Source organism: Pleurodeles waltl, chromosome 6 (genome assembly GCF_031143425.1).
Source record: "Pleurodeles waltl isolate 20211129_DDA chromosome 6, aPleWal1.hap1.20221129, whole genome shotgun sequence".
Lineage (NCBI taxonomy): Eukaryota > Metazoa > Chordata > Amphibia > Caudata > Salamandridae > Pleurodeles > Pleurodeles waltl.
The window spans coordinates 1,556,503,043-1,556,520,879 of record NC_090445.1 but is presented as its reverse complement, the minus strand read 5'-3'; the positions used below and the strand labels follow the sequence as shown (position 1 = coordinate 1,556,520,879).

The window sequence follows — 17,837 nt, the reverse complement described above, 5'->3', positions numbered from 1 at the left end:
CAATCGGTGCAAGATTGAGCCATCATCCACCTCCTGGAATTCATCAGACTTTATCCACAAATGTGCTTGGAATCATGTAGTGGAAGGGCAGGTTACCCTATGCAATGGCTGTTTTCTGTCTTTGTCCCAACCCCTAGCACACCCTTTGTAGCTGCCTGCTACAGCATATCTGGGATGTTCTGCAACCTCAGGCTACTTTAAGGCAGTGACAGGAAATTCTGGGCTTTGTAGCATATCAGGCTTATAATGCATCTGACTCTGACTCTGCCTATTCTAGAAGTGCTGCCCTTCCAGAGGGTTAGGCTGCCGCTCACTAAAACAAAGATTATGATACTGGTGAAATTAGGCCCTTGGGTCCCTCTAGTGCTAATCAGTTGAACACATTTTAAAAAGGCCTGATAAGAGACAGGCTGAAGCCCCCCCTCTGACAAGTAACTGGCAGAAAAAACATTTCTCACTCTTTAAGATAAATGCACATTTGATGTATTGTCTCTTTTGTAGGGGGGGTCATAAAGTCTCTTCACTTGAACCTTCTCTTAGAGCTTGAGGTTCCCCTTTAGCTTTGGAATAGTTATGTCTGTCAGCCTCCATCCAACATCTGAGATGTTAGCAGTCCAAACATCATCAACAAATGCCTGTGTCTTCTCTGTGGCTTGCCCACACAGGGAAGCTAAAGGCCTATTAAAGTGTTTGATGGACAGGGTACCTGGCAGTGGAAAAGCGATAATGCCTATCACACACTGAGAGAAAACGTTCAGTGTTTGGCGGGGGTGGGGGCATTATTTCTTTTTATTTTTTTCAGATACAAATTTATACATTATGAGTTTGTTTCTGAAAGACAAAAATCTTTGGGAAAGTTGAGAGAACGGCTGTCAAAACGGACAGCAGGCATTCACTAAACTTTTTTTTTACATTGAAAGGAACCGCTGTGCCAGTGGTTCCCTTTAATGTACAGAAGTGATCGCTCAGCAGGCAGTTATTTGCAAACTTGACTTATGTTAGACTGTCAGGATGGTGAAGGTAATGTCCACCACCACTCTGACAAAGTACTGTTCGTCAAACCGTAAATTATGCTATTAAAGATTAGATTCTATGGACAGGAAGGCTCTGAGTTCGGAGTCTACCATTTTATACCACCTCAGTGTGAACCGTTTTCTCATACCCCTTTGGAACGGTAATGTCCCCTGCATGGTAAATGGGCATGTACCCCTGGCCCTGACTGCATGTGACACTGATATCTTGACTTTTTGTTTGGCTTTGTTGCCATGCTAATCTAGCTTGTGTTCAGAGACCTACCCCTATCTCTGGTATTGCAAGGTCCAGAACCTGTTCTGTGACCTGGAGGGGCACGCAAAGTGTGCCGTCACAGTGGGCATAGCACCTCGGTCCTTGACCAGGATGACAGACTTTACTTAATGGTGGTAGTGCACCAGGTTTTAGTGATCATTAGTCTGACCAGACTCTTTTGTCTGCTAAGGAAAGTAGAGTCTACTGACTCCTCTCATGTACATTGTTGCTGTTATGTGAGCTCCCATAATGTTGTGATGACATTCTGTGTCCATTGAGTGGATAGAAAGGCTATGTGTGGTATCAGTCTTAGCTCTAGAAATAGTGTAATACATTTTAGATGTCCCTGTTTTAACATGGCACAAAAGTGAGTATGGGTACATCTTCTCACATGCAGTGGAAGTCTATTGCCTGTTTCTGCACTGGAGGTCAGTACACTGAAGTGATGGGCAATGGAGACAGGGTTTCCCTTACAAATCAGTTTTGACCTGGTTAGCAGAAGACTGTTGATAAGATCTTTCTGAGCTCTGCTATTTGATGAATAGGTGGGGTAAGAGGTGGTCCTGCAGTTTCCGTTTTACAAGGTGAGGAAATGTCTAGACAGTGTCTTCCCTTTTGTCAGTTTCTGAATGCACCTTCAAGAAGATTGATAACAGCACACCTGGAGAAGTGTCCCACGTCGCTGGAGCAGCAGGCAGAAGGCTGTGCTTTGCAGGAAGAAGTGCTGGGAGCAGGAGCTACACAGAGCCTGAAGATCCCTTGGAGGAGGAACAAACAAGCCTTGGTAACTGCATGAGTCATTGTGTTCAGGGGTACTGTCCTGCAAAGAGAGGAAATGGCTTACCGTCTCCCAAGTTGGATAGCTGGTAGAGATGACTAAGGGAGCCACTCCAGACCACCACGTGTGATGCAGGATCCATGCAGTTCCGGAGGAGAGAGGATCCATGCAGCCGGTCGTCGTTGCAATTGGTGCCAGCAGATGCAGGGAAGTGACTCCTTCACTCCAAAAGAGATTCCTTCTTACTGCTTTTGCAGGCTGAAGACTTGTCACCCTCAGAGGATGCATAGCCAAGGAAATGTTGCAGTTGCTGGAAGTAGCCGGAGAAACAATGTTGCAAAGCAGAATCGTGGCTGGAGTTGCAGATTGTTAGTTCCTGGAGGGTCCAGTTGCAGTCCAGGGGGCCAGAAGATGAAGTAAATAATGCAGAGGAGTCCTGCTGGAATATTGCACGTCGAATCTGAGGACCCACCCGAGCGGGAGACCCTATATAGCCCAGGAAGGGGGATTGGTCACCTAGCAGGATGTCCACCAATCCGTAGGGGGCTGTGATGTCACCTGCCTGACCTGGCTAATCAGATGCTCCCAGAGGCCTCTGCCCACCTTGGATTCAAGATGGTAGAATCAAGTGGCCACCTGGAGGAGCTCTGGGCACCTCCCTGGGGTGGTGATGGACAGGGCAGTGGTCACTCCCCTTTCCATTGTCCAGTTTCGCATCAGAGCAGGGACCGGTTAATGCAAGGAGGGCACCAAATGGGCCCTTCCATTGTCCAGTTTCGTGTCAGAGCAAGGACCGGTTTATGCAAGGAGGACACCAAAGCCCTCCCAAGCCATGTAACAGCTATTTCTAAGAGAGAGGGTCTTATCTCCCTCTCCCACAGGGAATCCTTTGTTCTGCCTTCCTCTGCCTGAGCTGGCCAAGAAGCAGGAGTGCAGAAACCTGTCTTGGGTGGCAGCAGTGTGCACTGCACGGAAAACCCCAGAAGACTGGTAGGAACAATGCTGGGGGTCCCCTGAGGAGCCCCCAGAGTGCATGGAATCATACAACCAATACTGACAACAGTATTGGGGTATGAGTCTGACATGTTTGATAACAAACATGCCCAGGTTCAGAGTTAGCATAATGTAGCTGGACACATGTAGTGACCTGGGTCCTGTACACGGGTAAAATAGCTTTCCTGCACTTCTGAAGTCCAGTGAAATGGAGCTGGAGTTCGTAGGGGTACCTCTGCTCATGCACGGGTGCCCTCACACAAAGGTACCTGCACCCTGCCCTCTGGGCTAGGAGGGCCTACCATAGGGGTGACTTACTGTGACATGGTGCAGTGACCTTTAGTGAAACGGTGCATGCTCCTTTTCACGCAGGCTTCAATGGCAGGCCTGCAGACATATTTTGCATTGGCTCCTGTGGATGGCACAATACATGCTGCAGCCCAAAGGGAACCCCTGGTGGCCCAATGCCTTGGGTATCTAAGTAACCATACACTAGGGACTTATATCTGGGCACCAGTATGAGCACAATGGGCTGTGCAAAGTCCTAAGCAACCAAATTTAGAGGGAGAGAGCACAGTCACTGGGTCCTGGTTAGCAGGATCCCAGTGAACACACCAAGTGAAACCCCCCCTCAACATGGTCCACTACCCTTAGTATAAATCTATTGCCAGAGGCTGGTGGAGGGTCCAGGGGGTCAGGGGGCCATGAATATCCACTCCCAACCCTCTCAAAGGATACCCCAACCACCGGTAGTTGAATTAAAGAGGCCTTTGGGGTGCCACCTGTTTTGTCACTGGCTTGACAAGTGGCACAGGAGCTACAAAACTCCTAGGTGTCTTCTGATATATAGAGCCAGTGAAAGTGAGGGACAAGCCTGTCCCCAATCTTGCTTTGCCCCAAGTGGGCTGCAAGGGGAATGTCATGTGCTAGAGTCAACAGGAACTGTTATCCCAGTACACCTTATGGTTGCCACTTACATCCCCTACCTCTTGTGCTGCAGCTTGGTGCCTTAAGCTCTCTAGTGTGGGGCAGATTTTTTTGTTTCATAATGAGTTCCTCCCTGGTGGGCCCCCCTACACCCAAGAGCTCATCTGTGTCCGCTTTGACCTCCTCTGGTGTAGGTTCCTTTCTCTCTCAGGAGTCAAATCCTCACTAGAGGCTGGAGCAATGGATACTTTTTTACCCTTTCTGCTCTTGTGATTAGAAGCCTCTTGGGCTATTGTTCCAGGGTTCGTTGTTCCCTTTGTTTCTTGGCCTGTGCTCTGGTGAGGGCAAACATATGACCAGGGATGCCCAGCACTGCTGCATGGGCCTCCAATTCCACTTCAGCCCAAGCTGACGTCTCCAAGTTTTACCTAACAGACATTCTACAGGTAGATCAGAGGACACTACAACCTTTTTAGGGCCAGTAAATTACCCCCCCCCCCTTTCCACCAGCTAAAGTCAGTAACTGCCATGGGGTGGCACATAGTGTTATTGTGAGCATCAGTCTCTTGGTATGTGTGACCAAGTAGGTGTTGCTCAGGAAACACCAGTTTTTCAGACACCATAGTGACACTGGCAACTGTGTCCCTGTAGGCTTCAGCCTCAACACCTTTGATTAAGGGATGCAGCCTGTACTTACCCATGTTAAGGGGACAGGCAGCTTGAGTGCAATAGTCAGGGTCCCCGTCAGAGACCAGTGCAGCTTCAGTGGTCTCCCTGTCTAGCCCAGATCCCACTACAGTCCACAAGGTTAGCCCAGCTACACATTTGGACTGACTACTTGTTACTATTGTTACCTCCACTAATGCTATTGCTAGGGGTAATAATAGAAGTGGTATAAGAAGTGGCGGGGGGCTTGGTGCCTTTCTTAGGACAGGGGCTGTCTCCTGCCCTAGGGCCTTTTTTTCTTCTTTTTTCAAATGTAGCATCAAGGTTTCTTAAAATTTGAGGAAGAGGATTTAGTCCCACCTCAAAGGAGTTTTGTGGGTCTGACGAAGAGACTTTAGTTTTTTCTTTGTCCTCACTCTTATCATGATGCTTACCTGCTTCCTTCTTTTTGTGGTAATCCCCTGGGTGAGTTTTTCTACTCACCCTGGTGCCGACCCACTTGTCTGCCTTCTTTGCCAATTCTTGGGGAGAGGTCAGATCAGAGTCCACCAGGTACTGATGCAGATGATCAAATATACAGTTATTCAAAATGTGCTCTCTTGGAATCAAATTGTAAAAGTCCTGGTAGTCACTCAAGTTGCTCCCAAGCAACCAGCCTTACAGAGATTTAACTGAGCAGTCTACAAAGTCTACCCAATCTTGGGAGTACTCCTTTTTGGTTTCCCTGAACTTGATCCTGTATCGTTCAGTGGTCAAACCAAAACCATCTAACAGTGCACTTTTGAGAGCTGTATAATTGTCAGCATCCTCCTCTCTGACAGTGAGGAGTTTGTTGTTGCTGTTGTTAGAGTAGGAGAACCACAAGATTGCAGCCCACTGCCTTTGGGGACCTTCTGAACTTTACAGGCCCTCTCCAAAGCAGTGAACCATTTGTAAATGTCATCTCTCACCTTGTAAGTTGGGGCTATCTTGCTTAGGTTCCAGGAATCATGAGGCCTCCCTGATTCTGGTGTCCCTAAAGCTAAGGTTGCTGCCACCATGGGATGCTAACCTCAAACCCTTTCTCTCCTTTTCCACTGCCAAGGTCTCCATATCTAGGACCAGCTATTGCTGCTGCAGCCTCAGCTTGGCCTCTTCCAACCTCAGGGTCCTAAGCTCCCTGGAATCATCCACTGAACAGTGGGTCCCCTCCAATGCTAAGGAGGCATAGGTGTTGACAGAGGAGGATCCATCCCTCCTCCTTGGAACTCTCTGACCCAACCCTCTAGGAGTGAAGGTGGGCCTTCTGACATGATCCCCTCACCCCCCCTCACTACTTGCACTGCTCCTAACAGGGCTGTGGTGTTTCCCAGATTCTTCCTGACCATCCTGGTGTAGCCTAAATCCACCCTGTCTAAGACTGGAGGGTCAGTTTCTACGTCTTCCTCCTCCCGACTGCCTTATTTGGATTTCTCCCTGACTTCAGTTTTCTAGAGGCACACATCTCCCTCGGCTCTTGGAAGGTAAGACCCTCATGGTGAGAGCCTGGGGCCTGAGAGTTGTGCTGTACGGAGGACATTCTTCCTAGAGTGCTGCAGGTGTACCTAACTACTCCTACAACTAGGCTCCGTAGGAAAGTTTGGAGCAAGGGCTATGCTAGACCCCTAGCTTACCCAAACGTAGGAGACTAGAAATCCTGACAACTAGATGCAGTGTGTACCTAACAGCTTGTACTGGTCTTTTCTGTGGAGAGTGACTAGAGAGAAAGTGGTAAGGCATTTGCAGGGGTCATATCCAACCGCTGCCCCACCAATGTAGGAAGCTGGCCTGGTGTGTGGTGAGCACCTATGGTGTTATCGCTTAATTCCAGATATCCCCTCTCAGTGAAGTGTAGGAAGTGTCTAGGAAGCTAGGGCTCTAGAGTCTGTGGATGAGCAGCTATGACTTATCTAGGAGACATGCAAAGCTTATGCAATACTACTATGATCACACTGCACCTAGACACATGAAAGAACCGCACAGTGCTACAAAAATAAAGGTACTTTATTATGATAACACAAATACTAAAATACTGTATAGGCATGACCCCAACTGGAGGTAGGTAAACACACTATTAATACATGCACATTAGCAATCGGTAAATAGCATAAAAAGCAGTGGGCACTGGTAAAAGCAATAGCAAATAGTGAGGGTCCTAGGAGAGGGCCAAACAATATACTAAAAAAGTGGAATGTGAAAGGCAGTCCATCACCAAGAAAGTGGAATCAGTAGAGGGGAGCTGGAAGAACTAGGAACCCCAAGAGGTAAGTAACAGGGTGCCCCCCAGCAACCAGGAGAGGAGGCGAGTACTGGGTTTTTCCCAAAACCAACAGGAGGTCTTTGGAAGAGGATTGTGCAAGACCCAGACAAGACTGGAAGGACCAAAAGGTGGATTCTGACAGAAGAGGACCTGCAAAGGAAGGGGACCAAGTCCAGTTTGGGTTGGAGTGTCTGGTTGTGCAGAAGCCACTATCCACCCTTTTCTGGATGCAGGACCAGGCATCGGTGGACGAAGGTCAGCATTGCAGCACAGGAGCAGAAGAAGAGTTCTAGAAGTGATGTGAGTGATGTCCTACGTCTGCGGTTGTGATGCAGTCAGTCAGTGGTGCTGGAAAGCCACCAACAAGCCTTGGCAAAGGCAAGAGTCAGAGAATAAGGTTTTGCAAAGCTGAAGAAGACCTGCAAGGTCCAGGGGACTCGACTCAAGGAGGCTAGTCCGGGGTGACCCTCAGCAGCTGGGAGAGTCACAAGAAGAGGAGGAGGAAGCCCCCAAAGGTGATCCACGGGCACCAGGCACAGGAGTCACAGTGAGGCCTGCTCAGCACACCTGGAGAAGTGTCCCACGTCGCTGAAGCGACAGGCAGGAGACTGCGTTGCAGGAAGAAGTGTTGGGAGCCGGGATTACACGTAGCCTGAAGATCTCTTGGAGGAGGAACAAAGAAGCCTTAGTAGCTGCAAGAGTCACTGTGCACTCAAGGCCTTTCCTGCAAGGAGAGGCAAGGGCTTACAGTCTCCCAAGTTAGACAGCTGGTAGAGGGGACCAAAGGAACCACTCCAGACCACCACCTTCGATGCAGGATAGGATCCACACTGTTCCAGAGGATAGAGGATCTCCACACAACCGGTCGTCATTGCAGTTGGTGCCTGCAGATGCAGAGAAGTGACTCCTTCATTCCAAGGGAGATTCCTTCTTACTTCTTGTGCAGGCTGAGGGCGCGCCACTCTTAGAGGATGCACAGTTGCTGGAAGGAGCCAGAGGAACAATGTTGCAAAGTGGGGTCGTCGCTGGAGTTGCAGATTGTCGGTTCCTGGAGGGTCCAGTTGCACTCCTGATGGCCAGAAGATGAAGTAAATGATTTAGAGGAGTCCTGCTGGAATCTTGCACGTCGAATCTGAGGACCCACCAGAGAAGGAGACCCTAAATACCCCAGGAAGAGGGATTGGTCACCAAGCAGGTTGGCCACGTATCAGGAGGGGGCTGTGACATCACCTTCCTGACCTGGCCACTCAGATGCTCCCACGTACCTCTGACCACCTTGGATTCAAGATGGCAGAATCAAGTGGCCACCTGAAGAAGCTCTGGGCTCCTCCCCTTTCCATTGTCCAGTTTCATGCCAGAGCAGGGACAGGAGGCCTTGGACTGGTGGAAACCAGTTTATGCAAGGAGATCATCAAATGTGCAATTCAAAGCATACCGTTGGCTTGGGGAGGTTACCTCTCCCAAGCCATGTAACACCTATTTCCAAGGGAGAGGGTGTTACCTCCCTCTCCCACAGGAAATCCTTTGTTCTGCCTTCCTCTGCCTGTGCTGGTCAAGCAGCAGGAGGACAGAAACCTGTCTGAGGGGTGTCAGCAGTGTGGGCTGCCCGTAAACCCCAGAAGACTAGTAGGAGCAACATGCTGGGGGTCCTCTAAGGAGCCCCCAAAGTGCATGGAATCATACAACAAATACTGGAAACAGTATTAGGGTATGATTTTGACATGTTTGATACCAAGCATGCCAAGGTTCGTAGTTACCATTATGTAGCTGGACACAGGTAAGTGACCTGGGTCCAGTACACGGGTAAAATGGCTTTCCCGCAGTTATGAAGTCCAGTTGAAATGGAGCTGGAGTTAGTAGGGGCACCTCTGCTCATGCAGAGGTGCCCTCAAACACAGGTACCTGCACCCTGCCCTCTGGGCTAGGAGGGCCTACCCTAGGGGTGACTTACAGTAATCTGGTGCAGTGACCTGTAGTGAAAGGGTGCACGCACCTTTTGACGCAGGGTGCAATGGCTTGCCTGCCTACACATTTTGCATGGACTCCTATGGGTGGCACAATACATGCTGCAGTCCATGGGGAACCCTTGGTGGCCCAGTGCCCTGGGTATCTAAGTGCCATATACTAGGGACTTATATGGGGACAACATTATGCCAATTGTGGGGTGTGCAAAGTCCTAAGCAACCACATTTAGCCGGAGAGAGCACAGTCACTGGAGTCCTGGTTAGCAGGCTCCAAGTGAACACAGTCAAAACACGCTGATAGCAGGCAAAAAGAGGGGGTAACCATTCCAGAAGGTACTTTCCTACAAAGCCTTCATGGAGGTAGGGAACTCATATTGACCAGTGTCCAGCACATGTATTTAAAATGGCTTCCCTGTTCACTGACTGTGTCTGAGAATCAACAAAGATGTCGCAAAGGCATATCTGCTCTTGCAGATATGCCCTCACATGTAATATAATGCACCCTGCCTTAGAGCTGTAGGCCTTCTGTAGGGGTGACTTACATACATTACGTGCATTGTTTAAGGGACATGATACACAGGCTGTGTGCTGTGTCATGTTTTCACTTTTTGTTGCATCAGGACACGCAGTGGCAGTCTGCCTCAGCTAGATGAGCGGTCCCTGAGAGTGGCACTATACATTACATGGTACAGCCCTTGGGGACCTTCCTTTGTACCCATGCCCTGGGTAACAGGGGTACCATTTTCTAGGGACTTACAAGGGTGCCAAAGGTGTTGCCAGTTCGGTAATAATTGCACAGTTTAAGGGAATGAGATCTAGTACTGGGGGCCTGGTTAGCAGGACCCAGTGCTCTTTCAGTCAAAATTGCATCAGCTACCGGGCAAAAAGTGGGTTTGACCATGTCAAAAAGGGCCCCTTTTCTACACAGAGGTGTAGTGAAGCGTTGGTCCAATATTTATACCTGTTGCCCACTTTAAGGTAGAAGAAAGTTCCAGAGGTTACCACCCTTAGACGTGCCTGGAATTTCCTGCCTCCCTGCCCTAGCCCCTGCATATCTGGAATTACAAAAGACTAGTGTCAACCCCATTTATAAGTGTGGCTAGGCATACCCTTTGTGATTTACAATTGTGGTAGGTGACAGCTCCTCCCCCTCATCAAGTCAGAAATGGCCCATTCTGCCAACTCCAACCTTCCCTTGGTCTCATTGTCTGGGAGCAATACACAAAGACCAGCTAAACTTGATAATGTGACCTTGGATGGAGGTTGCAGGCACCAATTGGTTAGGACAAAAAAAACTGCCTAATTTCTAACAGTTTCATTTTCAGAATTGTCATGTAAAATCTGACTTTAGTATCCATTAAAGAGGGCTTTAAATTACAAATCATTAGATACCAAACTTGACATTCCTAGCTGATCCTAATTGAAAGTTATCACTTATTAAATGCAATAAGTTATCTCCGAGCTATCCTTTGGGAGTGGTTGGCCTCATAGTAGTGAAAATGAATTTAGGATTTTTCCACTACCAGGATATGTAAAACTCAAAAGTACATGTCTAACCTTTTACATATGCTGCAGCCTTCACGTGCTGTTGATGGCCTACCCTAGTGGTGACTTATATGTACTAAAAATGGAGATTTGGGATTGGTATGAGGTTTATCTTGACAGGCCGAAATGGCAGTTGAAACCTGCTCACACAGGCAGCGTTCCTGAAATATGTTTAAAAGGCTACTTAGGTGGGTGGCACAGTAAGTGCTGCAGGTTCACTAATAGCGTTTAATTTTCAGTCCCTGGGTACATGGAGCACCACTTTACTAGTGACTGATAAGTAAGTTAAATATGCCAATTGGGTGTAAGCCAAGTTAAGCATGTTTGAAGGAGAGAGCACAAGCACTTTAGCAATGGGAAATGTTTAAAGGAAAGAGCACTTTAGCAGTGGTAAGTTCTGAGGCAAGCGAAAATGAAGTCAGTAAAAACAGGAGGCTGGAAGGCAAAATGTTGGGCTAAATCACACCAAGGATGTGGTTTCCAAAAATACCTGACTATGAGTTTCATATACATAGTCACCTAAACTAGGCCTGATATTGCGATACCTACTGTGAATTATTTTCTTAAAGGATTTTGTAACTTCACTCCACAAAGGCAATCCTTTCATCAGTTTGAGATCTTAACCTCGCACTGATGTCCCTCCTAATGGGGCTCAGTGTGAACCTCATTCATGCCATTTGAAACTTTGAACTTTACCAGTCTTTCTGATAGGATCACATTTTTTTAGGTTAGTTGGGTTAACTTTACATCCTTTTGCATTTGGTCCTAGCTATACCTGAGTTTTGCTGGCAATGTATCTGAGGGCTTACATTCTCTGAGGTTTTCCCTCTCCCTTCACTTTCTAAAGCAGAGAAGTAGTTGCATTTACTAAACTCAGCTGGAACTCTAGGAGAGTATAAAGATGGATCTAAAGCAGTGGTTCCCAAACTGTGGTCTGGGGACCCCTGGGGGTCCGCGAAGCCTCCTCAGGGGGTCCCCGACTGCTTAGAAAATTAAATAATATTAACAGATAATTAAAGTGTATATAATTAAAGTGGCTAAATGTACAATTGAACAATTTGAAACTTACTTTAAATGTCAAGGAATTTTAAAAGAAAGCTGAAAAATTGAGATAAAAATTAAATTAGTATCCTGAGATTGATTTGTGAGAGCAGTGCAGGTGTATCAAATAAAATATAGTATGGACAATGTGTAGCTTCAATTGAATTTAGAAAAGCTCCAATCCTATTAAAAATTAATGTTTTATTTGTTTGCAAATTAAATAAAATGCGTTATCATTTGTGTATCATTTGTGTATGTATTTGATGAATGCTTGTTTCTGCATGTTTTGTGGTTCAAATCATTGACAGTGTTTAGGCCAGGGTCCCCCGGCTTTCAGTAATGACTCAGTGCGGGAGGGTCCCCGGATTCCAATAATAACTCAGTGGGGGTCCCTGGGTTGCAGTAATGATAAAGTGGTGGTCCAGAGAAGTCAAAAGGTTGGGAACCACTGATCTAAAGGATGCAGAAGAGATGACCAATCTCTCTGGAAACAAGAATTAAAACGTGTATGCTGTCTTCACAGTAGGAAGATAAAGTACCACCAAACATCCTAAAGTTACTGATGATACTTATGTTAAAGGTATTTCTGATAGTGACTTCTAACTTTAGATTCCTCACCTTTAGTCTTCCCCAGGCATCAGACTGTTGTACCTCTGTGCGCCATCTTACGATACCATACGGCGCAGAAATTGTGTGTGTAGCCAAGATAGATGGCACTTCTTTGTACTGACGCCAGAATCTTTCTTTCTGCGCCACCAGGCGTGAATCTGAATCTACCTCGTCTCTTTTAAGACCCATTGTACCTCAAATTTTACTCTGTGCAAGGAAAATGACGCCTCCCGAGACGATGAATTTTAAACCTTATAAGGATTGTTCTAAGCAAATGTCTAAGGTCTGCAGTGACTGAGCACCGAGGAATCTGAAAGCCATTCAGGACTGGGAACCAAAGCTATATGTTGGCAAGCATCGGAAGTCCCAATATCGAGACTAGCCAAGACCAAAGTCTTGGTTCCATTCTTGGTTCAGAAGCCAGTCCTGAGGTCGATCGTTGTAGTACTCAATATCCTGAGGTAAGTCTAAGAAAAAACATAAGAAATCCAAGCAAGACTCTAGCCTACCCACCACTTTTGTGCACCTGAAAAAGCATGAGGGTGTCCCCGTGCCTCTCAATCTAGCTCCCGAAGTTGTTCAATGGGGGAGCCAATCCTGCAACTTGTCCTGGCACAACCAGAGTTTCTGGGGCTGTCTGAAACTCTGATTCAGATCCAGGAGTTCTGCGAGGCTATGTTGATACTCGTCACATCCCTTCTGACTCCTTTTGATTGCCTGTGGGCCACATGGAGGCACGAGGATTGTCCATCTGGGATACCCACCATGGGTTCGCCTTGGCACCGTTGGACCCACTGAAATCACCTCCCAACTGGTGCCTTTGCCGTTTCTACCTCTGGCCCATGTTGCGCAATGATTTGTAGAATGACGATGCATATGCCGTCTCCATCGATACCAGGTGACGAGGGGCATCCCATTGTGCTCTCCGACACTGAGTTGACACTGTCCCAGATTCAACCAAAACCGTGCTCGGTGTCCATCAAGCGACAGCCTTTACTTGATTTGAGTCACTTAAAATTCTCTGGCATCCGTAGACACCCTGTTTGTCCTTGTTCCACTTCATTGCCTCTTGCTTGCTTTGGTTCCTCTGCTGGCTACTAATACATGTTTGTGTTGCTCACTTTATTGCCCTGGTCCTGTTGCACTCATTCATGTGTATTACCTGGGTCCTCTTGCTCACAGATTCTCTTTCCTCCCAGCTGCTTTATTCTCTGTAGTTCACTTGCTGTCTATCATTTTGTCACAATTTTGATTGTCATTGCCCTTGCCACTAGTTCCATTGTGTCACTGAATCTCACTTGTGACACCCACCCACCCCAGTTCGTTTGTTGGTAATCACTCTTGTTGCATACCTTTCCATTGCTCTCTGATTCATTCTCACACTTTGCCCCTGGTTTCTTTACTCGTTTTGATCTTCACTGACTACCTTTTTGTTAGCTGTCCTATTGCCGTCTCTATCTAATTCCCTCACCTCCAGCCATGTTGTTATCCCTGTCTCTCACAAAATTGCAAACACTGCCCCTAATTCCTCTGATCTTGCTTGCTCATTTGTTGATTTTGGTTTTGTCCTTGCTCATCCCCCTTGTGCACCTTTCCTATCTTAACTCTATTTCCAATTAAGTTTATTCATTGTCTGCTTCTTTTGTTCACAGCGGATTATAGCACTAGTGAAATGTTGGTGAACATGGGGAATCTGCCTCTGGATGAGTTCTACCCAGCTGTTTCCATTGTGACACTAATGAGGATCTTGCGGGACCAGTCACTCTCAAACCATCACACAATGGTGGTACAAGCTATCACCTTCATCTTCAAGTCTCTGGGCCTCAAGTGTGTGCAGTTCTTACCACAGGTCATGCCCACCTTCCTTGCAGTTATCCGACTCTGTGATGGAAGTGCCCGGGAGGTGAGTGTGCTCTTACGTTCTCCAGGCATTGTCTCATATTTGCTTTCCACTCATGTGGTCTTGTACATGCCATTAGATTCCCCCTCCAATGTCTGGGTAGTCTTCCTCCCTTGCTTGGATAGCCTTCCTCTCTTGACTGCATGGCCTTCCTTTACCTTAATGTTCCTAATCTCTTGTCTGCATGGTTTCCTTTAGTTGCCTGCGTGTTCTCTCTACTTTGCGACCTCAGACACTTTTCTTGCATGGTCTCACTCCTTCCTTCACTCGCTATCATTTTTGTTCTTGCTCTTGTGTGCTTTCATTCTCCTTGATCCTTCTTCTTTACTTTGCCAGAACTTTCACTTTCCATCCCTTAGTTCTCCTCTGTATTTCTTCTCCTTTGTCCCATCTGCCCAGAAGCTGGTCTCTATCTCTTTTCATTTATATCCATGCAATTTCCTCCTTTTGTCCTTGGATCTTTTTTTCTCACATTCCTCTGCTTCCATTCCCATCTCTATTTTTGTGCCTAGTTAAGTTATCTGCATCCTTTTGAACTTCTAATTCTTTCATTTCTAGCTTTATAACTTCCTCATGTCCTCTGGCACGCCTCTTCCCTCCTGTGCAAGTGCAATGCTAAATTCAACTTTCGGCACTTCTTGGACGATTTCTCTTTCTCACACGTGGTGATATTTTGCTGCACTTGGTGGGACGTTCTATTTTCTTCTAAATGAGAGGGCAGAAAGTGTCCCTTGTAGGAGGCACACTTTCTCCCAGGTACATGGAGAGATGTTTTGGCTCTCCTTTGAGTCCCTCTCTTTCCTCTCCATTGACCTGGGAGGTTGAACAGATGCATTACGACTCTCCTGGAAGATTCACCCTTTTGCCTTCATCACTAATGTCTTAATTCTGTTGTGGACCTGATGCTTTAAGAACAATGGCCTGGAGTCTCTTTCCCTTTTTAATTAGTTGGATGTATGTAGGCACCCCCTTGATGGACTCCCTATGGTGCTTATGTGCTTTCCAACTCAGGTTTACATTTGATGTATTCAGATACTGGATGACGGCTTAGTTTTTCCTTTCATGTGAAGTTGTATTCATGCACCTGTTGCCTTATATTCCTCGGTTTGTCAGGTGAAATGGTTTCACATTTGGGATCTTTTTATCTCCTTTTCCTTTTCTTGAGTGGGCAGAATAGTATATGGGCGTCTTCTGGCTGGTATTCCTGTGTCTCTGTGGCACCTATTCAATCACTTCCTGACTGCATTCTTTCTCTCACAGGCACTGGTTTATCTGTACCTTTGCTGGCTACTCTCTTTACTATTAAATAGTGGGACATATTGTCATACTGATGCAGATGATCTGTCTCCTGATGAGACAAAGTGTACTCATGCACTCACTGGCTCCTCTGTTTTTTCTTGTAGAATGTAGTGAATTTGATTTCCTTTTGGCTGCTTTCCCTTCTTTAGTCATGCAAGGCTTATTTGAGCCCTTGCTGTCAGGGGCACAGGTATATATGTATATTCTTTGACTTAATTTATTTTCTGTGGATCGAAAGAGATGTATTAGAATGCTTGTGGACTGCTCCGTGTGCATTGGCTAGCATAGTGTAGTTGACACTCTGTGCTCTATTTTTCCCTTAATGGTGGAGTAATTCATGCACATAAAGAAAACCCTTTCTTTTCTCTGATAGGTTTGAGGGTGTATTCGAGCCATTTCTGCCTCCTCTCCTTAATCTAGGTGTATTCAGGAACGTGTTTTTCCTGTCTTTTTCTTTTAGCAGATGGATATGTATATGAGCACTCGCTTTCACTCTATTTTTCTCTCTGCTACTTTGTGTATACACAAGCACATGTTGATAGATCTCTCTGTGAGCCAGGGTGTATTCATGCCACTTGCACGATGCTCTGCCTCATTGGCCAGGGGTGTATCAAGCAGTCACTGGCTGCTCTTTTGTTTGTGGGATGGGTGTATTTGTGAATTTTTCTTGTTTGGTAGCAGTGTACTTCTGCCCTTTACTGGAGGTTTTATAAATGGAAAATTGATATTCTTGGATGTTGTGTGGAGGGGCAGTGAGCCGGGCCTTGCTGCATCGCTTTTGTTAATGCTTGTCCCTTTGTTTTTCTTTGCTGCTTCTCCAGTCCCACCAGCCTTCTCCCCAAGTAAGTTCTGACGACGCCCAAGTGCACTTTCTTCGCTGCCGCAACATGACCAGAGCCATCAGTGGGAGGTCGGGCCCGGAGGAAGAACACAATTTGGCTGTTTGGCTGCTGTATCCAAGCCAAAAGTAACAACTTCTTCCCACAGAACCCCCAGCAACGACTTGAAAAATACCGTGCCTGACTTTCCAGCTCTGGGCCCGACCCCCTGTCCCATCCACCTGCAACCATCAAGATCCTTTGGGGAAGTGAAATGGTCTATGTTTAACTCAAACTGTACTACACTGTGGGTGTGATGCACAAGAACAAAAGGAGGGGGTTGCACACTAGGAAGAGAAGTGGAGGGGAGTGCATAGGAATAATGGCAGGGAAAAGTCCACCACAAGGAGAAAGATAGGAGAATTGACAGGATGTGAAGGAGCTACATTCCTTTTAGAATACACTTTGGGGGCGGTGGGTGTTCACTGTCTGGAAGGATACAAGCCTAAAAATGACCATGAATTCCTGCCCTAAACCAAAAGGAGGTGGATGACATTACCGTTCTGTGGCTCTGGATTTCTATTTGCGATTCTCTTGGCAGATGGTCATTGTAGCATGCTCAGTTTTTGGCTAAGGGTAATGAAGATCCTTACTGTGATTACCAGAGATTCTGTCTGTTGTTAAAATAAATCTCCTAGGACTTATCTAGGACTCAGTCTGGTGGGTGACTCCCACAGTTGCCATAGATTCTCTAAAGGAAGGAAAACTCCAAATTACCTGAGAATACTTGTAGAAGAAGTAGGTTATTTTTGTCATCTAACAACTCTTGAGACATTAGGTCTGCAACCTCTCAAGTCCTGTAATAAAAGGCATTGTGCCAAATTAAGTAAGCCATGTGTGGCCAAAAACCTAATTTTACTGGTGGTAATTGCACCATTTACATCTGTTGGGTATCCACAAAACGCTTGCAGGCATGAGTTGTATTACTACTGTATAATAGTACGCTACTACAGCACAGAACTGTGCAGTAGTATAACCCATACAAAGGTTGGGGTGTATAGATCAAGGAATGAGTTGCTTTCAAAGTTTGTAAACACTCACAAACTTGTGAGTTTGTAGGTGTTTACAAGCTTCTCTCCAGCTCTGGAAAGAGCCAGAAAATCACTCCAGCAAGAGCTTGAGCAACTCACCTTCCAACTTGGGAAGGAGAATGGACCACCCTTAAACTTCATGGAGGTGAAGGAGCAGGAGTTTCCCATGGAAGAAAATGTTTTTTTCCAATGGAGGAAAAGAAATAAATAAACGTGCACTTGTACTCTAGTTTTTATTTCCCCAATGTGGTGTTGCAATGTATATAGAAATTTGTGATGAAGAATTAAAAAATGTCCCATGACATTCCCAATACTGTGTCTGGAAAGATGCAGCTGATGAATGTTTCCTGGCATAATACTGGGAATGTTTGTGAACTTCTAAAACGTATTATTGTACACCAGTGTGTAGGAGGAAGGGTGTAGACTTACAAGCATTTTTCCATAATTGCACCCATTGATTTCTTTGTTTCACAGTGCTGCAGAGTCAGCAAGCTACCCTTGCTTTCATGACGTTTTGCATAAAACAAACATTTGTTAGAATTCAGAGTACTTAGGCTTGCATTAGTTTAATCAAATATAGTTCATTGTAATCTGTATTTTATAAGAAGACAGCCTTCATGTAATATACAGCATGTCTGCTA

General features: G+C 46.3%; 1 protein-coding gene across 2 annotated transcripts in view; it reads left to right on the top strand.

The window, feature by feature from the left end:
- The window catches only part of MTOR (mechanistic target of rapamycin kinase), a 1,113,749-nt gene that overhangs the window by 310,940 nt on the left and 784,972 nt on the right, over positions 1–17,837 (top strand). Inside the window, exons 19-20 of one of the 2 annotated variants that reach the window (XM_069241237.1) lie at positions 13,741–13,991; positions 16,109–16,129. In XM_069241237.1, the coding sequence (XP_069097338.1) occupies positions 13,741–13,991; positions 16,109–16,129 (272 nt within the window). The remainder of the gene's footprint in view (positions 1–13,740; positions 13,992–16,108; positions 16,130–17,837) is intronic. The other variant, XM_069241238.1, reaches the window with a different exon arrangement.